This window comes from Uloborus diversus, chromosome 5, assembly GCF_026930045.1.
Source record: "Uloborus diversus isolate 005 chromosome 5, Udiv.v.3.1, whole genome shotgun sequence".
Taxonomy (NCBI): domain Eukaryota; kingdom Metazoa; phylum Arthropoda; class Arachnida; order Araneae; family Uloboridae; genus Uloborus; species Uloborus diversus.
In genome coordinates, this window is record NC_072735.1 from 96827582 (window position 1) to 96853672 (window position 26091).

General features: G+C 35.0%; 1 protein-coding gene across 5 annotated transcripts in view; it reads left to right on the top strand.

Moving 5' to 3' along the window:
• Positions 1–26091, top strand: part of LOC129222784 (liprin-beta-1-like) — a 102720-nt gene that overhangs the window by 42563 nt on the left and 34066 nt on the right. For 3 of the 5 annotated variants that reach the window (XM_054857323.1, XM_054857324.1, XM_054857325.1), the window contains exons 1-2: positions 1138–1798; positions 23509–23592. In XM_054857323.1, the coding sequence (XP_054713298.1) occupies positions 1205–1798; positions 23509–23592 (678 nt within the window). In that variant the 5' untranslated portion in view covers positions 1138–1204. Of the gene's footprint in view, positions 1–1137; positions 1799–23508; positions 23593–26091 lie in introns of those variants that run through there. The other 2 variants (XM_054857326.1, XM_054857327.1) reach the window with 1 other exon arrangement.

Consider the following 26091-nt stretch of genomic DNA (forward strand, 5'->3'; position numbering starts at 1 on the left):
TCCGTGTTGCTTTAAATTTGGGGCTAATGCAATAAAATATGCTATAGTTATCAACATTTTATCTTCATATTTTTAGGCTTACAAGAAACATTAATTTTGTAGATACTTAATGTTTCCCAACCACTAATATGAATGTCATTGAATTTTTCTACTGGAGAAAAGGAGGGAACAATCATAAATTGCGGAAAAATTTTTAAGCTGGAAAATATAAATGTATGGTAAAGCTGTGTAAACATTAAAAAATTTAATGCGAGAATTAAAGCAATTTTGGTGCGGTTGTCTTTTTTTTTTCGATTATTAAATTTTTACTTTTCAATGGAAATTCAGAAATTCACTTAGACAAAGCTGTCCTAGGAGATACATATTACACTAATATTTACGTTTTGATTTATGTCTAGACTTTCTTAAAGCTAGTGTGCCTTTTGGAAAATAAAATAAATTAAAGAAATGCCTGAATGAATAGTAAATAAAAATAAATGAAAATAAAACATTAAATTAAAAAGGTTTTTAAAATAATAATAAAAAAATGTAATAACAAGAAATACAAATTAAAAATATTTATGTATTCCATTAATACTGCTTTTGTGTTGACTTTTGTTGTTTTGAAACAGTAAAGTAATCGAACATTGGAGTATTTACTAAAAATATACTAGCTTTTCAACTTATGTTGATTTCGTATGGGGGCCTAAAGACCACGCCTGGATCTATAAATTTCGGGCCCTCCTGCAACAAAATCTGTAGGGATCCTCCTCAGAGGCCAACAGTATATATTTGCAACTTCAATGAGTCTTAGTGATAATGTTCTTTCAATATCATGGGCCGTTGGGCCCTGAAAGTCAGTGAGCCCCCCCCCCCCCCCTGCACAGCGGGGTCTTAGATCCGGGCCTGCTACAGACGATGATGACACGCCTTTCGTCAGACGCTCGCAATGCTACACATTCTCGTCCTCCCGAGAAAACTTTTGTGCAGCATATGGAGACGCCCCCGCTCTCTACCCGTGACCCTGAGGTCGAGTCGCGTGCTCTCGGAGTTCCCGAGCTTCCCGCGCTCGTGAAAGAGAGGCTGTGTTTGTCGCGCGCTGCCGGGTCGCATTTCCTCCCAAGTGCAGCTAGCTCTCCCTCGAGTGCTCTCGCCGTTCTCCAAAGAAGAAGGAGGGGGATTGTCCGAAATAGCCCGGCTCTTGAGGGTCTCTATTTCGGGCTCGATGGGCTCTCGGGGCTCCTGGGAGCCGAGGGGCGGCCGCCCGCCGACCCCACCCCCGCGGGACCCTTCCGGCATCAACAGCATCGTGCAGCAGCACGCGAGTAATAACAATCGCGCGCCCGACGAAGACGCGATGAGCAGCGACAGTTCGGCCGCGGAGCAGCCGCCGGACAGACGATCCAGCTACGACAACGTGGACGACCCCAGGGGCTTCTACCCCAGCAAGCCCCCGGCGGCGGCCGTGCACCGCAGGAGTCGGGAGTCGTCCCTACAGCGGGCGACCACGCCGAGCCCCAGGCCGCAGCAACCGCACGTGCGTTGCTCCCCGTGCCCCCGGGCGTGCCCCTCGCCCCGGCACGACTGGGCGTCCGACCCGCCGTCCGACGAGGCGTCTTCGGAGCCACCCTCCGTCCGGCGGAGGCCGGCCTCCGCCTGCAGGGCGCCCCGCAGCCACCGGGGCAGCATGCCGCCCGTCGACTACTTGGCCTGGGCGCACCACGCCGGCGGCGGCTGCTCGCCCTGTTGCGCCCCCTCTCCTCTGCCCTACCACTGGTGTGGACCTCCTCAGACTTGGCCACATATGCCCATGCACGCGGTAAGTTTTTATTTATTTATTTATTTATTTTTTTGTTTTTTGAATAGTCACGATTGCTAATTGTTTTGACTTGACCGTCCTTGGCGTTGTGGTTCCCTTTTTTAACCCCACCATCCTATGCAGGCGCGGCTCCTCCGGCCCTGAGCAATCCGCTTCTCCTGATCGGTGGCGTCCATGTCCTACACACACGCACGCTCATACACATACACACTCACACACAGTCACACACATTCACACACGCCAACATGCATACACAAGCCTACACATACACATACACAACTATACACATGTAACCGCCCAAGAGGAAGGGCAGGCTTGGGGGGACAGGAGACATTTCTAGAAACTACTCCGATGGGTCGGGTCCTGTCGCAGCTCGTGATTGCGAAAAACATAATTTGAATTAAAAATTTCAAAATTCAAATTAATCTTTCTTTTTGTTTTCCTGTTTTTTTTTTTTTGGTCCCTTCTTTATTTTAAACTAGTGGTACCTGCACAGCTTTGCCCGTAGAAAAAAAAAAATTAAAACGTCATTTGGTTCGCCTGTATATTTACAAATAATGGATGGTGAATTTCTCGCCAATTTGCTGTGCTCATTTGCTCGCCCTTGTTACAATTCCACGTTATGATAATTTGCTGGGTAAAATGTTCTTAGAATTGGAATAGAAAAAGAGCAAAATCGAGTTTTCGACAAATCGCTTCGAAGTGCACACCACCATGCTACAAACTAATTCTGTGCCGAATTTCATGCAAATCGGCCGAACGGTTTAGGCGCTGTGCGCGTCACAGTGTTCCAGACATTCGGAGAGAGATCCCAATATCCAGACAGAAAGACTTTAAGCTTTATTACTAGTAAAGATTAGCTACAGGACCGACTCTTGGGGTAGGCGACGTAGTTGTTTCAGCGCCATATCATGCAGTACTTTAATGTTAAAAAAGATAATTTAAAGTTTGTACCAGTACTTGTATGTGCAAAACCCAGTTTGGAATCTAACTAGAAAATCACTTTAATTTAAGCACTTTACTATTATTTTTATTTTATCAATATACTAGTGGTACCTGCACGACTTTTCCCGTAGTAAAAAATTAAAAAGTCATTTGGTTCGCCTGTATATTTACAAATAATGAATAATGAATTTCTCGCCAATTTGCTCGCCCTTGTAACAGTTCCACGTTATGATAATTTGATAATTTACTCGCCCACGTTATGATAATTTGCTTGGTAAAATGTTCTTAAAATTGGAATAGAAAAAGAACAAAATCGAATTTTTGAAAAATCGCTTCGAGGTGCACACCCCCATACTACGAACTAATTTTGTGCCAAATTGCTTGAAATTCGGCCTAACGGTCTAGGCGCTATGCGCGTCACAGAGATCCAAATAGAGATCTAAATATCCAGACAGAGACTTTCAGCGTTATTATTGGTAAAGATTACACTAATATATTATTATTATCATTATTATTCAATGGGGTGGGGGGGGGGGGGCGGCACTTGTCAATAAACTACTAGAGCCGGCCCTGTTAACTATCATAACCCTTTATTAGGCAGTAGGAAATAAAATAGACCGACCGCTAAATGAACAACAATTCGTATGTTTTTAAAAGAAAGGATAAATTTTTAAAAGTTTACATAAATTACCAGGAGTAAAGAGTGATTTCCTTCGATGCATTTCCAAAAAGAAAGCGACTGGAAAATGGAGTGTTTGTCCACTTGGTAGGGGGTGTTCATTCACTAGGATAATGCACATTTTTTTCCTTTCACCCCCCCCCCTAAAAAAATCCTGACGTAGAACCTTAAATTTTTTGTAATTTAAAAATTGTTACAAGTTTTAGTCTTAATGTTTTTATTGTCTTGTGGCAAATGCTGTAGCTCCTAACGATTTTCTGAAATTTTGAAAATGAAATATTGCAACTAAGTGTTCAATCACTGGCTCGTCTGCTCTGAATTGGAGTGGGAAATACCTTTTGATCAAATTCAATAAATGTCAGTCAATTATTAGCCATTTGATGTGTCTTATTTAGAGTTTAATTAGTTTATACCTTTTTTAAGCAATTAGTTAATATTGCTGCTGGAGGAATCAATACCTAAATTAGGGAAGAAAACTCCTCCTTCCGTGTCTCCCAAAAAAGGTCAAGGACATGGTTTAAGTCCTAATAGAATTTCTTTCCAATGGCTTAACTCAATCAAAAAATAGTTGTGGTGTGGCATTAATATGTAAAAATGGATTTACCTGTTTCAATCTATCTTTTTCACTGTTTTCACTTACACTGAGTTTTAAGTTTGCGTAATGATATAGAACTATAATACTATCATTTAAAAAATTTTTGCCCAACAATTTATTCATTTATATCTATGGAAGAGCGCATAAAAAGCAGCTGGTTTCATGTTATGCACGCTACATATTTTGACATTATATTTATACGGAACTGTTGACTTGGATGATCTGGTTGTAGTCTTAACTTCCACTGCATTAAAAATCAGTTTCTTTGTCTGACGAAGTTTTAAATATTAGTTCATTTCGCTTCGAATTCCACCAATTTTTGGGCAGCTATTTGGCATTTGGCACCTCCGGTTGAAGAACCAGTGGGGGTGAAGGGATAAAGAGCAAGGACAGGAGGATTGTTATTTCAGCTGCTGTTTATCAGTTCTCACTTCTATTCTGCTAAAACTATCGGTAAAAGAGAAATCTGTTTGGAGGCGAACTCTTACACCTCGCCATTCCATGATTGGTGATTCGCGACACGACATACCAGAAATTATTTATTTATTTATTTATTTTTAATAAATAGGCAAGTTTTTTTGAAGTTAAAATATCGTTAAAAAGGTCAACATAGGTATCGTTCAGATGACAGGTAATGCACCAAAAAAGATAATTGCTGAAAGTTTTGGTTGTATGTTAAGTAGTGGGGTCGTTTCCGAAATTTTAAAAGTATTTTTTTTCTGAAAGAGCATGCTTAAAAACATAGGATCTGACCATTTTTTATGTAATTTGACGAAATTTAAATTTTTTATAAAAATATTTTAATCGGTGCGCTTTTGTTGTTTCCGCTTCTGCCGATGACATCACAAATGATGAAATGCCATTAACTGATGCCATTCACAGAGCACAATATTTAACAGTCTTCTTTACTCACCTGTACTGGCAACGATATGGTTGATAGCAAGCGTATAGCGCAGTATTTAATTCGCTTCTAGATTATCATAACGTGGAAACGCGGTAAACAGATGCGCCAAAGTGCATCATTTGTGACGTCATAAAAAACCAAGCCTTATTTTCAAAATCGGACATTTTAAAAAACTAATGAAAAACTAAGCGTTGGGAAAATTAAAGTTTTTTTCTCGATCCATGTTTTTACTTTCTTCTATATCTAATATATAGAAGAAAGTATTGGATTCGTGCAAATTTTCGAATTTCGAATTTTGACGGATTCGAACGTTTTGAGGTGTGCTGAGTCCATTTCGACTATTTTTGGAAAATGTCTGTCTGTCTGTGTGTGTATGTATGTGTGTGTGTATGTATGTGTGTGTGTATGTATGTGTGTGTATGTATGTGTGTGTGTATGTATGTGTGTGTGTGTATGTATGTGTGTGTATGTGTGTGTGTGTGTCACGTCTGTGTGTGACCAGTTTTTTGTGGCCGCTCTATAGCAAAAACTATCGCATGAAATTGAACGAAATTTGGTACACATATGTGACTCTATGTGAACTTGTGCCCATTGGTTTTTGACGCGAATTCCTCCAAGGGGGGTGGAGCAATGGGACGTTTTTTGAGTTATGCGTGATTGCTATTCCTCAGGAAGTAACTGGCGGAATCAAACAAAATTTGGTCCATATGTTTCCCCTAACTGGAGCAGGTGCTGATTCAATTTTGGTGTCAATAGCTCAAACGGGGGTTGAGTTATAGAACGTTTTTCGTCGTGAATTGTGACTGCTGTATCTCAAGAAATAACGAACGGAATCAAACAAAAATTTTTTGACAAGTAGCCCTTAGTGGGTATAAGAGCTGATTTTATTTTGGTGTCAACAGCTAAAAAAGGGGTAGCGCAATCGCCCGTTCTTTTTTTCCATTGTGAGTGCCCTATCTCAAGAAGTAATGCTACGTTCTGTTTGAAATTTGGAATATATGTGAATCCATACGTAAACAGGCTTTGGTTCAATTTTGACTCCAATCGCTCCAAGAGGTATTGATTTTTTTGATTTTTTTTTTGCGAATAAAAATAGTTTTATTAATGCAACAATAAGAAAGATAAATCGTAATAGATTGTCGTCTGCGTATTTCTCGTGATTTTAATTGTATGGAAATGATCGGAAATATTATCTCAATGAATTAAAATTTTTAACTGTTGCCATCTTATGTTTTTTAATAAATAAAATATTTGTAATTAATTCAAGTAAGGCTTTTAAAGTAACTTTCAATTTTCGCTCTTTGCTTTGCTTTTACAATAATTCAGACATTGGGATGGTCGTCAAGTTTTTGCATGTGTCATTTTGTTTTTGTTAGGAATATTGCTTCCTCGTCAAGCATGGGGAGGGATCAGAAAAAGGAAAAATATAGAAGAAAGTTTCGTAATGGCCACAACATACTAGTTTTTTTTTTTTTTTGTTCATTCTATGAATTTCAGTGTCTAAAAGTAGTACTTTTGACTGAAGGAAACAAACCCATTACACTTCTGGTGGAAAAAAGAGAAAGTTTTCTGTTGTCGAAATCCGCTTCTGTAGCAGCTTGTTCTGCTTTTGGAATAACGCTTAGGCTGTGTTATTAAAAAAATGTGAAGTAAATGAAAAAAAGAAAAAAGGTTAACCCCCTCCTCCCCTGTTTATATGAATGTTTTCAAAAAATGTGTTTCTTAGCGGTGATTAGCAGTGTCTAAAAGTTTGGGAGCCTTTAATCTGAGCAATTGTGCATTCAAATGCAAATGTGACGACCAGCAACAGGCTCTGGGCCCAGCTAGGCTGGTCCTAGGCAGTTTATTAGTCCCCAAGAAAGATCAATGGCCGTCTAATGCTATATACCCCATTGCTCATTACTTCCTCTTCCGGGAAGCTGTTCCAAATGGAACACAACCCTATTAAAGTAGTAATTTTTCCTAATTTCCAGGTTAGCCTTAATAGCTTAAAACGATAGCCCCACGTCCTGCTTTCGGTGCAAAAATTTAACCCATTAACAGCTTTCATTTTGATAAATATAAACAATTGAATCATATCCCCTCTGACTCTCTTTTGCTCCAGGCTATACATATAAAGACTCTTAAGTCTAGCATCAGAATCTAAACCTGAAAGTCCCCTTTCTAGCCTAGTAGTCCTTCTAGGAACCCTTTCCAATAAAGAAATATCTTTCTTGAGTAAAAATGAAAAGAAAAAAAAAAGCATACAAAGTAGCCCTAAAAATATCTGATTTTTTATTTTCGATCTCATTTTGGATAATTTACCGTACGCAGTTTGTCTTTGTTACAAACGTAGCTCTGTTGTATTTTAGAAATCAACTGTCACTAATTTTGTAATTATTTTGGAAAATAATTCCGTCGAATTATCTAATTTAAGATCTCGGTGCAAGAAGAGCATAGTACCTCTTTCTACCGGCGATAAAGTTTCAATACATGACATTAATTATTGTCATTAGAGACATTAACTATAAATAGATTAGCGTCATATTTTATTAAAATGTCATTTAACTCGGTTTTATGACGACAAATTCTGACATACATGTAAAATTAAATGTAAAGAAAATATTTTAAAAATTATTAATATTATTTTTATTATTATTATAATTTTTATTAATTAATTTATTATTATTATTATTACTATTATTGGGGACTCTTGAAAGTTCTTAAAATGAATTTATCGCCTTCTTACACCGAGATCTTCTGTGGAGAAACTCATTAAAACTGCCATGAACTTGAAAACGCGTTTTTCACCATGATGTCATTTTTTGCATTCAAACTCTTATAAGTCAAGAACTGATAAAGATAAAGTAATGAAATTTAGAGCATATCTTTTTCAAACAATTTACTTTAATTTTTATTTGGCAAATTTGGGAGAAAAAAACGTTTACTGCAAAAAATATGATTTTTTTATTGAGTATCTTTGAATTTTTCGAAATTTTTGTTTCTATTTTTTATTTAATTAATAGTTTTTAAATCGCCGAATAAAAATTAAACATTAGGTATTTGTGCATGAAATTTGAAAAAATTTGAATATTGATCAAAGATATTTTGAATTATAGCGATTTAAAGCAACACTTAAAAAAATAATAATAAAATTTAGGTAAAAAATTTGTTTTTTCTTATTTATGTTATGATTTTGCGAAAAATAGATGGTGAATCAGTACAAAAATTTCGAAATTCTAAACTATTATTATTATTATTATTTTCAAAATGCGTTCCGATCCTCTTCGCAATGTCCTGGTTTGGAGACTGGCAAAAGTCATGTTATTTCTCTCGGCATTAAAAAATCAATTTACTGCTAGTCATTTAGGGTAAATTACTGTAACTAAGGTCACTATTTCGGTTAATTTTGCAACACTTCAAACTGCTTAGTATATATGGTGAACTTTTTTAAAACATGAACTTAGTGCTGCGCTCTTCTGACAAGGTTATGAAATAAGTTTTCTATTCTTTATTTTACAAAAAAAAAAAAAAAAGCACAAATCCATTGCATCATTCAATAATTTTGAAATTACTGTTTCGGACCAATTTTAGAAGTTATTGAAATTGATCTTCCTACATTGTCAAATTATATGCAATATTGCAAATGAGATCTTGCGATGTTGAGCAGTACAAAGGAGTAGTTTTTAAGCATTTTCAAATTTCATTTTGCTGGTTTAAAGTTACATTATTTTTAGTTTAATATTTTATTTTTCGCTTCATTTTTCCACGTTGCTTCGAAATTTCGATTCGAAGTGGCAGGATAACTTTGAACCAAGCTAATAATTTATTTTAAATTTATTTAATAACTATTTTTTCTAATTTTGCGTAACTACACAATACTTTACGAGTTTTCCGTCCATTTATTTCCAAAAAATACAGTAAAACTATTAAAATATACGTGGATAAGTTTAAAATAGAGAAGTTGTGGATCTAGGTTACCTTGAATGGCTGCCTTTATTTCTTTGTTACAAACGAGTTTTATTCGCTTATTTATGCTTGTTAGACATTTGACTTAGAGGTTACTGGGAACGGCAGACGGTGACGCATTTCATTAATAGTGTCGGTGTACATGCTTTTCATTTTGACTTCGAATCATAACGCGCTCTGAAAATCTGGAGGCATATTGCCAAACACGAATGCCAAAGATGATCTCCGAGTTTCCATTTGTTTGAATGGGTACGCGACCCCATGCTGTTTAAAAAATTATTTTTTTCTTCTTATATCAATAACATTACTTCATCAGACAGGTTAAAAAACATTATGAATGGGCATTTTTTTTACGCAATCTAAAGCAAATGCGCTTTTTGTGGTAATTTTTTCAGTCACTTATATAGGTATTTTATTGACGCCTAAGGCCCGGATTCTGATGACATTTGCTTTTTTTTAATTTTGGCTTTTTTAAAATCAAGAATTCTTTTTCTCTTCTAGGGCATTTTTAAAAACCTTTTGGAGCATTTTTCGAGATTTTAAGGGAGCTTTTTGTTTATTATATATATTTTTTGAGGAGTCATTATTTTAATAAATTTTACGTTTCATACAGGAGCTCTCTCAAGAAACCTTTTCGTACATGATCTAGCTATCCAAAAGTTTAGCATTGTATTGGAGATCTACAGTTTCCAAACGCTTAGAAAAATCTCATATTCGAAACAGAAGAAGCAAAAACATTTGAAACTGAAGAAAGAAGAGTCAGTTTTATTTTTTAATTTTCTGGGTTACTACAAATCACTCATTCGTTTTCAAAATGCTATGTATTCAAAAGTACTGCGCGTACAATGATGAGGAATGTATGAAAATGACCACATACTCATCAAACTTAGAATCGTGTTAACCAGGTGATACAGATACGAGTGCAGTGGATTTTAAAATGGCGACAAAAGGAGAAAAGTGTCACTTGCGTAGAGTAACTCGCACCACACAATGTTGTTTCCATCAGTCAAAAGTACTACTTTTAGCCATTGAAGTTGACAGAATGGGCAAAAAAAAAAAAAAAAAAAAAAAAAAAAACACATGGATCCAGATAATACTTTTGTTTCCCCTAAATTTAATTAAAATTAATTTTTTAAAAATGTCCCATGTTTTAAACAATGCGTGGTCTTTATGACGTCACAAGTGATGAATTTGGGTGCGTAATCCACTAGCGCGTTGAATGCTTACGCTTGCTGGCTACCACGTTTCAACTTTATGATAATCAAGAAGAGAATTAAATCTTGAGCTCTACGCTTGCTATCAACCATATCGTTGCCAGTACATGTGAGTAAAGATGCGAGTTAAACATTGCGCTCTGCGCTAATGGCATCAATGAATGGCATTTCATCACTTGTGTTGTCATGTGCAGAAGCGTAAAAAATAAAATCGGACCGATTAAAATAATTTTTAAAAAATAATAAACTTCGTCAATTTTTTTTAAAAATGGTCAAATCCTGTGTTTTTAAACATGCTCGCTCAGAAAAAAAAATAGTTTAAAATTTCTGAAACGACCCCATTTGCAGCGTCGGTCCTGGTAATGGTCATCACTGCAGCGTGTGGATTCTATCCTTGAGTTCCTCTACACTTTTGGTAGTGCGGTACATAACTAGGCCTGCCAGACGTCCCGGTTTTTAAAAAAAATCCTAGCGTTCTGACCGGTTTTCTTCACGTCCCGGAAAAGATAAATTTGATTACAAGTGACCAAAATGGTCTAAAAATAGTTAACTGAATGATTATTTAGGATACTTACTTTATTATTTGTATCATTGACTTGTAAAGTTAATACCGGATTAACTCGTAAGGATTTTTACAAGAGTAAAACCAAGAAAGACTAAAAAAGTCCTATAATATGAAAAAAAATCTAAATGTTGTTCAAATTTTTTATTCCTCATTCAAAGTGTTTTTTCTAACTGAAATAAATTGTAAAATTTACATCTTGAAAGTGAAATGTTAAAATTTTATCTGCTTATGTCATTTTTAATTACCCCTGTTTTTGGTTCATAATTAGTAACCTTTTATTCATAGCACTGAAATATACTGCCCTATAAAACACTCAAAAAATCATCCATTGGTGTGTACCCCTTTGAATACTTTTCTCCGCACACACCCCACCTCTTAGCCGTAGGCCTTAGGTTCCATCTCACGGGGGGTCTGCGTAGCGAGCCCCCCGCGGGACTGGGTGCGGCGGTCGATAATCGTCTGTGCTACGGACGGGACCCCTTTGAATACTAGCAACGAGGGGGGGGGGCATAGGCGGATTTAGGACTGAGTTCCTGGGGGGAGCAGGATTTTTTTTTTGAGCAACAGTTTTATTTGCCCCCCCCCCATGTTTTGGTCTGTTTTCCTGTGATGCATAAGGCCATGCTTTACTTTTTGTTGTGCGTCGTTTTCATTAATGTGTGTTTTAATGCTGTCCTTTTTGAATTGACCTAAAGAGGGGTGACTGGTATCAAGAGAGTGATGCAGGGTTCCCTTTTTAATTTAGAGAAAACAGGTAACATGAGAGTAACATACTACTTATTTGAACAATTCATAATTTATACACTTGATAAGAAATAAAATTGAAGCACATTTTCCTTAGGAGTTTCAAAGACTTGTCTAATTATTTTCAAGGTTTGATTGGTTAGATTGGGTGTTTTGGCACAAGAGCCCTAGTAGGTTATACTGCGCCAATTTTTTTTCAAGGGTTTTAGAACATTTAATAATTTAAGGCACCTCATTTGCACTTTCCAGTCTCTGATATTGTGTATTGGATTATACAGTTGTACAGTATTGTTCAAATTTTGTAAAAAAAAAAAAAAAAAAAAAAAAAAAAAAAACCAGCTATTTATGTTTAAAAGAAAAAATAAACTTTAGAATTCTCATTACAACAACCTTTTTTTAATTATAAGCAGTGCAGAAAACGAAAAGGAATAGCCAATATTCATATATGTAGTGTATACATTCATAGAGGATACATGGAGGTAGTGTATCATTTTTTCCCGGGCTAAACAGATTAACAATATGCAGTAGAAGCAAGATAGAAGCAATCAATATAAAAGAATTTCCAAAATACTGCATTCGGGATTAAATAAATAGCAAGATATGAAACATGCGAGTCACAAAAATTTATTTCAAGTAATATGTTCCAAATGTAAGAACCATGATTTTTACAATTTTAATGCAGGATGTAGGGAGGAGCCGAGTTCTACCATTTGTCAGAAATTTTAAAATTTGAGGTTTGTAGCCACACGTTTAAAAATATTCAAGGATTTCAAGCACTTGAAAACGAAATTAGTTTTTCCAAGCAGTTTCCATTTTTTAAGGAACGAATAATGCATTTTTTTTTTGCGAGTTACGGGTCCACTTCAAAGCAGTATCCCTAAGCTATAGCTTGTTTATCTTATAGGCAAATCCGGCCCTGTATGTAATTCACTCTTACCTGCAGATTTTTGTAATTTTTATGAAAATTCGTCATTTTTTACGGTTAAAGGATTTTTACAATTTTACCAATCTGAACGTGTGAATCCAGAAGGTTCTTCAAAATCTTTCATATGTAACATCACAAAATAACTAGTTTTTGAAATCACGCAAATTGAAAATAAACATTCTGAAAAGAAAGAAAACAAATCATAACAAGTAGATCGTTCTGATAGCGCAAATGGAGGAGGGGGGTTACCTTTGTTTTAGGTTCTAATTTGTAAAAATAATCGTCAATTATTATAAGTGTTGCAGCTGAATGCATAGCTTGTTTAGCCTATATTTTCATTTATATACTTGCCCAAATGGTTTTCAGTCCAAAATAGTGAATTTAGACATATATTTTCAGCACCCCAGTGACAGCTGTACTATTTGCATTTAATGTTTTCTTTTTCTCCCATCAGAAAAGGACATTCGCTATTCTCTTCATTTTCATTGAACTATTCAAAAAAGAAAAAAATAACATTTTTTTTTGTTTTAAGATTTTGGAAGATGTGTTATTACCATATAAAGTCCTTCCAAAATTGGGGTGCACTGCCCCCTATGCCCCCCTTCTATAAATCCACCCATGTCCTTCTACACTATCCAAAAAAGAAAAATTATAATGATTTTTTTTAAATTTTTTGGAAGATGTGTTGTTATTACATAAAATCCTTGTAAAACTGGGGGGCATTGCTCCCCTCTGCCCCCCATAAATACGCCCATGGGGAGGGGGAGCAATCCGATGTACCAGTCGAACATTTCAGAAATCTGACAAGCCTATACATAAGCAAGGTCATTAATGGGGCCTTAAAGTACTGCAGGAACAGGTTAACATCCCGCATATCGCAATACACATAAAAAACGCTTCTCTTGTTTTGTCGCCATTTTACAAATACTCAACCTGGTTAACACAATTCCAAAGCTTGATGAGCTTCTGGTTATTTTCATATCGTTGTACTTGCAATATTTTGGATGTATGATATAGTGCTTCGAAAACGAATGAGCAGGCATTAAAAATTTTTTTCAGTGCAAAGGTGTTCTTTCCTAACTTAAAAATATAAAAAGCATAATCCAATGTAACTTTGGTGTCTTGTAATTTCGTGAAATAGTAGTTCTAAAGATTAACATTCTTGGAAAAAATAAAAAAATAAAATAAAATAAAATAAAATAAAATAACGCGTATGGTATCGATATATTTTTGCTTGTGTTTCAGTTTTTTTTTTTTGATGCATTATTTATAAAAAATGTATTTTAATTTCGCTTAATGTTTTTCAATGTAATTACACCATGAGAGAAACTTTTTTTTCTATTGGGACTCTAGTTTAACTATTGGAGCTCTTCAATTTTAAGAGATATTTTTTTGCTGTTTTTAGGACAGGCTTTCATTTATTTAATGGCATTTAAAGGGATTTTTTTGGTTCATCAATATTTTGGTTCTATTCCTGAGCAAAGAGTCATATAAAACATGTGAAAAACCAATTGCTCTTTATTAGAATACGTTGATATTTCTGCTCAAAAGAATATGCAAAATCTATCGCAAGGAATGAAATAAATTCTAATGCAACATACCTGCTCTTAATCAGTGGTTCTCTAACATTTCCAGTCGCACTTCTCAACAAAGATTTAACATGGGCCACTAAGTTGCATTTTCACATCAATATAATGTTTTTATAAATTGAATGGCTAAAGTTTTAATAACTGTGGAAAAGTTTCTATTACTAAGCGTGAAAAAGCGCTTTTTGGAGTGTTTAAAAATATGAAATTAAATTTAAATGCCAATTGTTTGATGTGGAGAAATTTACGCTTAGAGGCTCTCTATATACCTTGACATGGCTATTCAAATAAATCGAATTACAGGTATACAACACTTAGACCCAAAAATTTTTACCTAGTTACTTTTTTTAGTAGAAAGTAAATGATAATTCTGGAAAGTATAATGTATCAGCAGATTATAGAGTAGAACAAGAATGGGGTTGTTTCCTTCAGTCAAAAGTAGTAATTTTAGTCACTGAAATTGATAGAATAAGCAAGAAAAATAACATAGACCCAGAAAATTCTTTCATTTTCCCAACAGTTATTTTTTAATTAATTTTTCAAAATGTCCAATTTTTCAAACAAGGCGTGGCCTTGATGACGTCACAAATGATGCTCTTTGGCGCATCTTTCTATTTCGTTTCCACGTGATGATAATCAAGAAGCGAATTAAAATTGCGCTACGCTTGCTATGAACCATATCGTTGCCAATCCACGTGAGTTAAGATGCGAATTAAATGATTTTGCTCTGTGAATGGCAACACAAAATGGCATTTCATCATTTGTAATGTCATCGGCAAGAAATGTAAACAATGGAAGATCACGATTTCAGTAATTTTTTAAAAATATTAAACTTAAAGAAATTATTTTAAAAATGGTTAGATCCTATGTTTTTAAGCATGTTCTTTCAGAAAAAAATACTTTTAAAATATTGGAAACGACCCTATTATTATGTGAAGTAAGAAAGCTAGGTAACTCTAATCCTTTCTGAAATCGACAGCAATCATTTCATTCAGGCAGGGGCGCCCCGAACCTAAATTTTTAAGAGGGAGAAATTTTCAATTTGCCAAATAAAACTAAATTTTACCGAATGGTTAAAAAAAATTTAAAAAAAAAGTGCGTGCATACATGCTTATAAATACCAGCATATAATGGGAAGATACGTTAGGCATCATTTAAAAAGACATCAAAGAAAAAAATAAGAAATACTCTGTCCAAATTATCCAAATCATGTCAAAATTTCCCAAATAAAGAAATTTTTGAGAGGTCACAGTGACCTCCCGTGACCTCCAATCTTGGTTCCCATGTATGCTGTACCAAATGTTTAGCAAATATCTTTCAATCAACGAAATATTAAGTAATAGTCGGATCTCGATAACTCGAAGCTTATAACTCGATTATTCCTTCATCTCAAAGTCATCATTGGGCCCCAAACTCTTGAAACTGTTGTGGAAACTTCCCACAACTCGAACTACCAAATAACTCAAACGTTTTGACCGGTCCCTTGGGACTTCGAGTTACCGAGAGTTGACTGTATTTATACACATTATGCAGCATAATTTGGAGCTTTCATTCACTCTGTTTTATATCGACATTTGGCACATTTTATCAGCTTTTAGAAATTCAAATTTGCACGAGTTCACTTCTCTTTACTAATTGCATGCAGTCCGCATTAAACATTCACATGAAGTTGAAAAGTTTCGGCTCGGTCAAGAAAACAGCATTTCAGTAATCAATTCAATTAGGAATATTTTATGTAATTTAAAAAATTAATCTTAAGTCTTCATCAGAGAAAAATTAACAAATATTTTTTTGGACGAGCACCTTTATTTTAAAATAATATGACATTTACTTCATGGCAAATTTCCTTTTTTTATATTTACTCTGAACGATACTTTTTTTTTTACTGCGGAAAAAAAGTAAGGAAAAGAGAAATAATTTGAGAAGCAAGTAAATAACGTAACTTTGATCCCCAGAAAAGTATTTTTGCATTAAAAAAATAATAATAAATCAAAAGTTTTGATTTCGATTTCTTTCTTTTTTTTATTTATTTATTCATTTATTTATCTTTGCATTTAATGAAGGAAAAAAAAACCCTAAATTAACTCCATTGATGACAAATTTACCGCACAATTATCAGCCCAAGTTTTTTAGCATTCTTCCGATGTTTTCGTTTTTATACGAAGAAAAAAAAATCCCGAAAGCACAGGTTAAAATTCTCATCTGTCTTGCATGTGGGAACATCTGTGACACATCTATCGTTTGCCGTCAGAAGAGCAACTGATAAAATCTTTTGGAGGATCTGTTTACAATCTCCAGTAATTTTTGAAACAAGAAAATAAATTTCTAAATAAGAAAATATCTTTCTTGTGCACTAGACTGGAGTTACTTGGATACTTCTGGCTCGTTATTCATTGCATTGCATAGCAAACACTATGGCTTTCTCGGCAGCCACGGTTGAAACTTTTTTTGACGGGTTAATTCCTGTACAGTTTGGTCTTTTCCCTGCACGTTCTACAGTAACAAAATCTTTTCTGATTCTGACTCGTCCAATTTCCAAAAAAGTAAAAGTGTACAGTCGGAGAACTTCCCGCTCTTCAACTTTGCCAAAATGGAAATGCATATCCTTAAGTGTTTTCTGTCGCTAAAAACTCTATAGATGTAGTATTATTCTTGACTTTATTGATACAGTTCACTGAATTGTTGAATTATGTTTTGCTAATATGATCGATTTTATTTGTCCATTTGAAAATGTTTTCTACCAGAAACTAGGTGAACTTCGTTTATTGCGAAGAGTGTTTTCACGAAGACTAATGCAACGAGGCTTGATTTTAAAGCTCATTCTGAAGTATTTTTTTAGGCGCCCTGAAACTCGACTTTGATATTTCCTAGTCCTTTCCATTCTTAGAAAGATAACTCCACAAAGCATCTAATGCGAGGTTCGTGACCCTACAGTATTTAATATGTTGTGCCTTTCAGAAAGTGAAAAGAAGTCGGATTCGTCATTAAGAAAGAAATACGAGTGTCTTCAGCACATTGTGCTCCATTTAATTGGATGAGAGAAATATGGAGCTGGATTGCCCACGCATTATAAATTAGGTTAAGTGGGTTAACAAGTCAACGGACGTACTCATGCACTAATAAAGCGAAAAGTATATGCTTTAGTTTAATTTAAAAATAGTTTAATACTTTTGGTTGTTGAATTGATATTTAAGAGATGAAGAAAAAAAAATGAAAAACGTAAAATGAAAGGAAGTACGTTACATATGTACGCGCATACATCCGTGTACAGAACAATTAACTGTTTGGACATCGACTGCCTTTTAGTTTTGAAGAAGAAGAAGAAGATTAGAGTTTTGATAATCTGACTTGACTCTCACATGGGGGAGGCTCTGGGTACACCAGTAAAAAGACCCGGAATGAAAATGAGCGAGACTAAAACATATATTTCCAAACTTAACAAAAGTAGAAGGGTCATTGAAAAAAATGTTGAGTCCTTGACTCTAGAAATAATTTAAGAAAAGATAATTGATCTAATCTTTTGAAACATTTTAATTTTTTCGTCAGCAAAACAATTAGGTAATTTAAATGAAATTTGATTTTTATAATTCTTGATTTGATAGAAAAAAGTTTTTATACGAGTGTTTTAATTGCAAATTCATTAAAATATTTATAAAACAAAAAATGTTGCTGACAAATTACAATAACTCCTTAATTGAAATACCGAAGATTTGAATTGAATATAATGTCTCTCTTGCATCATTCGTCCCTTTCGTTAACAACGAAAAGATATTATCTAACAGTTTCTTACAACTAGATTAATTTTAAAGTAGCTGACTCTTTTCGGGGAATAGCTATTTTAAATTATTTCTAATAGATATGGCGTTGTGGCGCAAATGTGCTGAACTATTTATTTTCTTGCCTTCAAAGACAACAGCCATCGTTCAGCAGTTATTTAAATAAAAAGACTTTCATTTCATGTAATCATTACCTCGTAATTTTTTCGAAGTCACGTGTTTCTTATTCGATTTCCCTAGGACTTACAGTTCCAAGCAGGAGCACCTCGAAGTTAAATTTCTGGGAGGGCGGAAACTCTCAATTTGCCGAATAGTATTCCAAGTTTTGCGGAATAATGATTATTTTACCAAATGGGCCTCCAAATTTTTTCGTATAATGATAATTTTGTCGAATCGTCAGGCAAAATTTGCCGGATGATGATAATTTGCCGAAACGTCAAACAAAACTTTCCGAATAAGAAAGATTTTGGGAGGTCACAACCTCCCAAAACACAGGAGGTCAAAATTTTCGGAGGTCACAACCCCCCTGACCTCCCGTGATCCCCCATGGAGGCGCCTTTGATTCCAAGAGCACGTACTGAATTTTATTTTCTTTGGAATTTCCATTTTTGCTAGTATTCTCCTTTCCGCACAAGCTACTTGGGAACACATAGTTCTCTCTCTCTCTTTACATTTACTTTGTTACTCTTTTTTTTTTTTGCCTTCCTCTACACCCTCGCTAGGATTTCCCCCCCCTCCTCTCCATTCCTTTCGACGGTCTTAGCACCTTAGCCTTGACGTCATGTCAGTCGTGGCTGTCTCCCTTTCTCAATGTCATCCGAGCAGCTGTGGAATGAATTAACATTTCCTTTGGTGACTCGTGATGTTATCGCTTCACATTGTCGGGCGAGTCGCGAAATTTTGCAACGCACCATCTTCAAAAAAAGTGTTGCAGAAACGACCCGTTGTTCTTGTAACATAGAGCATTGAATCAAAATAACATTTTCAAGAATATCTTAAAACTGAGAATCTTAAACGAATACTATTAAAAAATGGCTCTTGTCAAAAACCACATGATTCGGTTTTTGACTATTTTTAGCTTGGTCCCTCCCACACGTGACGCTGATGTGACGGTACTTTGCCTCATCTGAGTTGAATTATTAGAGGATTAAAAAAATAATAACACTGTCTACACTATCTTCTTTATTGTTCTTTATCGAAAACTTGGCGAAAAATTGACTGCACTGCTTCAACAAGGAATCAAGGGAATGGGTGACGACCCCTCTTAACGCGACCAAAGATAGCCTAAAACTGCTTCTGTGGACATCATTTTCTAGGAATTCATCCTACTTTGACTTGACTTTTTCATACATGAGGCAGTGGAAGCAAAGGGATGCAAGTGGACTATTTTAAGTTTCGAGTAAAACGCGTTTAAAGATCAGATTCTAGGTAGGCTTTCATTGAAATTTTTTTCTAAATCATGCTGTACAGCAGCACCTACCAGGGCTACTAGTACAATCTCTTGCCCCAAGACAGAGGAGAGGTTCACCTAACATTTATACTGGTTATCTGAAAATTCTGAATTTTGTCGCTTACATCCCCTTGCTTCTCACTGACTCATATGATCACACAACCCCCGTCCGGTTTGTTTATATGCATTATTTTTATTATGATCATTATTAAAACATTGTGCTCATATTTTAAAAATGATTTCCTCCAGAACCAAAAGCAACATCTGCTTTTGTAATTGAATGAAAGTTTTTAGATTGAAACTTGACATTTCGTGCAACAAAAGAAGCCTTGGAATTAAAAGGTTCGAAAAAAAAAAAAAAACAAATTACTTTCCAATTCCTAAACCGTACAAATAATATTTAGGGATGAATGCTCCTACTGGTATAAGAGGGCAAACATGTTCTAAGTAAAATGCAAAAGAGGGCTCACGGTTACTCAACGTACTCTTTTTCTAATGCTCGAATGCTATATTTCCGAGCTCCAGGTGGTTCCTTCCCGATTCTCATAGAAACCATAATAAATTAAATTTGACGAAGTGACAATACTGTTATCTTGATTTTGACATACGTGTATTTGCAAGTTTTTAAATACCTATTTAAATTTAAAAAAAAATTAATTAGAATTCTGAAATTTTGAATTCAAATTATGTTTTTCGCAATCACGAGTTGCGAAAAGGCAAAACTCATTGGAGTTATTGTTTCAAGAAACGGCTCCTGTGTCCCCAAGCCTGTCCCTCCTACTGGGCGGTTATAGATAGTTGTGTGTAGGCGCGCGTGCGTGCATATGTAGGCTTGTGTATGTGCGTAGAACTGTGTGTATGCACATAGGCGTGTGTATATATGTATAAAGGTGTGCGTGCGTGTATGTGAGTGTGAGCGTGTGTAGGACATTGACGCCACCGCCCAGGAAAAGCGGATTCCGGGGGACAGCTGTCATTTTTCATGTTTTTCGAATGGAACGCAATTGCCAACGTAAACTTGCGAGCAAATCTTGAATTTATACATGACTTGATACTTGAATTTATGCATTCTGGCCTTATTTCTTAAGGTCAAGTTATACTCCATACCATACCATAAACCATTCAAACGAACTTTAACCAAGAAACATTCTAATGAAAAAAAAAAAAACCATTGAAAGCTCAAACACGCTCTGGGAATATCCTGCATTAGAGAAAGCGACAGTTCATTTATTGCTCTTTCAGATGAGTTCTAATGTCATCTTCTTTTCAGCTTTCAACCTTTTTATTGGACTTTTTTTTCCCGGCTGCATGTGCAGAGAGTGATGTCATCAGCGGGATTTGCTTTATGTTGCATATGGGCTCACAAGAGCTCAGCCTCCTCACCCCTCCTTTCTCTTTCTTTGCTGTCATTGCCTTCCTTTCTTCTCGCGCTCTAAAAGTGTTAAGTATAACACATTGTTTCTGACTTGACGTCATTGTGCTGTTCTAGCTGCAATTGTTTCGAAAAGTTAAAGGAAGAATAAAAGTCCGTGCAGTGGAATAAATTCATTTTTTTCCCCCTTTTGCTGAGAGGAGTCATCGTTAAATAAGAAATTGGGTAGTCTGACCAGTGAGTAAACATACCACAGTAGATGAATAGTTGCTTTTTCTTTTTAAAAACGTTTCAAAGTTTTTATCTTAGAGCAGCGTTTCTTAACTTCTGTTCCGCAGAACACGAGGGTTCCCTGAAGATCAATCAAGGGTTCCGCGTTTTTTTTTTTTAATTCGAAATAGTCACTTAAAAAAGTCTCTTTTGAATGAAGTTTTTATTAATATTTTTCGAGTGAACAGCAGAGAAAACATCAAAACCAATGCGTGAGTTCAGGAGCGTGCACGGGGGGCGGGGAGGAGAGAGCGAAGGGACACCTGTTGGCCCGGACCTGAAGGGGGCCCGAGATTTTTAAAACGAAGGGTGAAATATATGTAGAGCCATAGGGGTAAACAATATGGAGGGGGCCCATAAAAGTCATTTGTGACGGGCCCTGAAATTTCTGTGCCCTGTGTGAGTTACAAACTCTATTCTTGTACATGCATGGCCTGCGCCTATGGAAGTGCAAGAATTCAAAATTTTTATCGGAATGACAATTAATAATTAAAAAGAAAAAATACGCACATTTCTCATTTTTATTGCAAGCGAACCGTTTTTGAATATTCCATATTCAAACAATGCTTGCTATTAAAGATAAACTAAGGGTTCCATAAAAAAGTGGATATTAAAAATGATCCCACTTATCAAAGTAATTAATAAAAGCTGTCTTAGATGCAACAGTAACTAAGCTCCATACAATTCCAAAAAAGAAGCGACAAGAAAATTTGGTGTTTGTTCATTGGTTAGATGTGTTCATCAATTGGGTTGTTGTACTATTCCTTTAACCGCCGAAATAACTTGAAAGTGAGGCATAAAAGTTCTGCTAGGTTTTTAGAAATACTGTAGAATGTGTCCAAAATCCGAAACGTCAAAAATTCAAACGCACCCCAAGAAGTTTTAAGGAATTTTTTTCTTTACCTTCACTATAAATTGAGAGTTAAATTTTGTTGAAAAATGGTATTGCAATCACTTTATTTCATTAAATAGCATTCGATTTTCCTACTAGATATTTTCCTGGTAATTTTTGAAAATCCGAACAATTTGAAAAATCGAACAACCAATGATTCCAGTTTGCTTTTTGGCCTTCTACTGTAAGTCTGTACTTATCAATAAAAAAGTTTTTAATGTAATAGCGAAATGCCGCTATTTTCAACGATAATATGAATTTCTGAAAATGAAATTGTGCTTAAGCGTTATTTATTTTTCACACAAACCTAATCAACTTTAAGCGTTTTAACTCATCCTGCAAGTTTCCAACTTAGACCATTTTGTGTACTTTGCGATCCCACCGCCTTTTGTTTTCGTATTTTTAATGCTATTTTCAAAACTCACAAATTATGTTCTTCAGCGTACTCTACTAAGTACTACCACTTGCGCCATTTGGGGGAATAATTATATTTTAATTCTGAATGAAGAATCTCTCTCTCACATTGTAAAGAGACAAAACTACGTTATTTATTTTTTTTTTTTTTGAAGGATGGTTTTGGAGGAATTAACATGAACTATTGTAAACTTTTAAGCTGTTTTCTTAAGTGTATACTAAAAATGTGATCACACAGCATTTCTTCTTTTTTTTTTGTTTTGTTTTGTTTATTCTATTAATTTGTGGAATTTTGTCTTTGAACTGAAGAAGTTTCTGAATTATATTAAAATTCGGAACAAGGAGTATACTATTAAGTATACATCTAAAACTTAGAGAAGGCTTTTTTTACTTGCTTATACGATGTGATGGAAATATTGTTTTCACAAAAAACTTTCCATTCACATTTTAGTCTAAATTAAGGAGGAGATATAACAAAAAAGATGGAAGAGTAAATATAATATGTACTTTTACGAACATTGCAATTTTTGATGTCTTTGTAAAAGCTAGGATAACATGAAAAATTAAACGAAAAACTATTATGAACTAAGAGTTTTATATTAAACATAGGTTTTACTTAAAAGAAGCTTTTTAAATATAATCTTACTTCCAAGATGTATATATAGAACTAGGCAGACTTTCGTTTTAGAAAAAAATTAAAAGAAATTCATCTCACTTTCTAATTGCTGTGCGAACATCAAACAAATTTCTTCTTGTGCAATATTTTAAAGGCTTTAAAGTGATGTATAAATTGAAAAGCTGTAAGCGTTCATCCGATTTCTAATGCCAATTAATATTTTATCAATTGTCAAGAGTTGTTTGAAAGGCTAATTTTGGAAATTAACACCCGGGAGTCAAAAAATAGGGAACATTTATGTAAAACAATTTTATATTCATTGAATACTGAGGAGTGAGGTTATCTGAACATTTCCCATTCAGAATTTTGTATTCGATAGCAAAATTTTAAGGATGTGTTTTGCAGTTTCTTTTTTATGGTCAAAGGTCGAAACTTAAAAAAGAAAAATATACAAGAATTTCACTGAATGTATCTAACAACAATTGGCTTATGTCTACTAAGGGGTACGGGGGATAGTGGGAGCGAGACATTCGTTTATTTTTTATGCGTTTATGAGGTGCAATGGTGGAACATTTATTCGCTTCAAATATACACATTAAATGTATAAATTATATAAAGGGGACGGTAAAAGGGGAAGAAAAGAGAAAACTATGTTTTATACATTATGTTTTATAAACAAAATTGTGATAAACAATAAATCTACAAAGGGCTGTTTATTTCACTTTTATGTCATGATTCCCATTGCTCTAGGGGATACAAGTAGATTTACTCCAATTCTGTAAAGTATGTATGGATGTTTTTCTTTTCTTTCGCAGAATAATGAAGCATCATATGATTATGATGATCTTCAGCAGAAAGTTTGCCAGCTGGAAGCAGAAAAGGATCAGTTAGCTTTACAAGTAAGACTCAGTTTTGTATTTACAAACCAACAGATGCATGACATCATCATCTGATTTTGTTACACATTTGGATCGTAGTTACAAAATGTATTGGTAGAATCCATGTCAATTCAACTAGGGGCGTAACGTGATGGTGTCGGATTTTTTTGAATTTAACATATGTTAAAATTCATTAAAAATTAAGAAATACGTTTTTTTTTCTTGTTTTGCCTAAAAAAACTCCTGGGCCGAGATACAGGCCGCCAAAGATGGTGGCTCTGTCATGATTTCTCACTTGGGATTTTGGTCAAAATCTTTATTTAAAGTACATTATCTCAGCAACGGTAGAACATATTTTGTTGCGATTTCTTTTATTTAAAACGATGTTTTTTCTTGTTAAAAACATATGCAACATTTTGAAATCTGTGCTTTATTTTTTTTCCACAATCTTTTGAAAAAATTCCACTTTTTCGTTTAACAGATTTTAGAGGCATTTGAAAAAAAAAAGAGGGTTTTTAAGGAACTCTTTACGTAATGGCAGAACTGAAAATTCAATTTTTTTCCCGCAGCAAGTGGCCAGAAGGCCAGAAAACACTTTTAATTCAGTCATGTAGCAAAACTTTCATTTTGAGTCGCCATTTTATTCAGGATGTTAAATTTAGTGAGAACAAGAAGATGGCATTGCGTTTAACGATTTTTTTGGCGCTACGCTGAAAGTTTGCGTGGGGAAATGCAGCGAATCGGTTGAAGATCGCGTTCTTGTTTTCATAAATAATAAAACTCCTGGATAAAGTGGAGACTCAAAATAAAAATGTCACTATATAACTTAAATAAAAGTGTTTTCTGGCAACTTGTTGCGATTTTTTTTTTTAATTTTCAGGTCTGCTATTACGTAAAGAGTTCCTTAAAAGCCCTCATTTTTTCAACTACTTCTAAAATCTGTTAAACAAAAAAGTGGAAACTTTCCTTTTCAGGGAACGACTACCACACTTTATTTTCTATGGCTCCTTCCCCGAATTCTCATTGAAAGATCGGAACAGTTATTAGCTAACATTTCACATTCACAAAGACATTGAATAAATATGAATATAAGATGATATGATAATAAAAATCAATATAAGATTAAAATAAAGGTAATTAAAACGTATTGTGCATGTTCGCGCATCCCCCCTTTTCTTCGTTTCATAGTAATCGTGGTATCAATATGCGAGTTAGTTATTTTAGAGCAAATGAAATAAATTAATAAATATTAAGCCACAAAAACTACTTGATTTAATGAATTGAAAAATATTTTCGCATTATTAAATGAAGGAGAAAGAAAGCAAAAAATATTTTTCGATTTCGAAAAGCCCTTCCAGAAAATTGTTTTGGTAGTGCCACTTCCCAGAAATATGTTGATATTCAATTTCCAAAAACTTAGTTTAAAATTTTTTAGTGATGTTTGGGAAGATGTGTTTTATGTTCCTCCTGCGGACGTTTTTTGAAACTGGAGTCTTAAAAATGTATGGGATTTAAAAAAATCTTCCTTGGCGATTTTTTTCGAAATTAAAGCTCCAAAAATTCAAAGTTTTTGACGATCTTCGATGACATTGGCAAGAGGGGGTTCAGGGACTCCCCCCTGGATATTTTTTGAAATTCAAGTCGTAAAAATACCGTTGTAAGCGATTTTTTAATGTGTTGGGGGGAGGGGGCGAAGAGTTTGGGGACCTTCTCCCGGAATTTTTTCGAATTTACAAACCTTCTTTTTGGGAGGGGGGCGATCGCCTCAATCGCCTCCCCCCTGTGGATCTGCCACTGCCTTTTTTAGGCATTAAATCAAACAAACAAAAGCTTACTGCTTTCTGTTTCTTGACAACATGAAATTATCACACAATCTATAACGAAAATTTGAGTCAGGTTTGTGGGATTTTTTTTTTTTTTTTGTCCATTTCTTCCTCGCACGCATTGCGCGGGTTTTGGTTTCCTCATAGTAATGTTCACCTTCACGCATGCCGGTCATGCAGCCTCATTTAAATTCTGTGACTTGATCGCATTGCAACTTGAGCATCTTAGGCGAGGCTGACTCATCAATCATCAAGCCTTACAGCATGCAGTGACAATGACAAAAATCAACAAATCTAAGCAGACTGATATGTAGGGCCAAGTGAAATGTGGAATATTTACTCTGTTTTTTACGCTACCTATCTGGTAATATTTTACTAGCAGTACCCGCACAGCGATGCGAATTAAGTTAGAGCATTGAAACAAATTGTTTAAAACATGGAAAATTCTACCCTTTTCAACGATATATAATATTAATATGTGCAAGTAATTTTTCACTCCCATATTCGAGAATTTATGTAAAATTTGGGCCTAAATTGGAATAAAAAAACTATTTATCGGATTTTTTTTTCGAATTATAGCCTATGTCACTCAGTAAGAAAGCGCCTTTCATATAGTGAAGGAATTTTTCAAATAGGTGCAGTGGTTCCAGAGATTACCTCGAACATATAAACACGCAAAAATCCGCCCTCTCTCTTT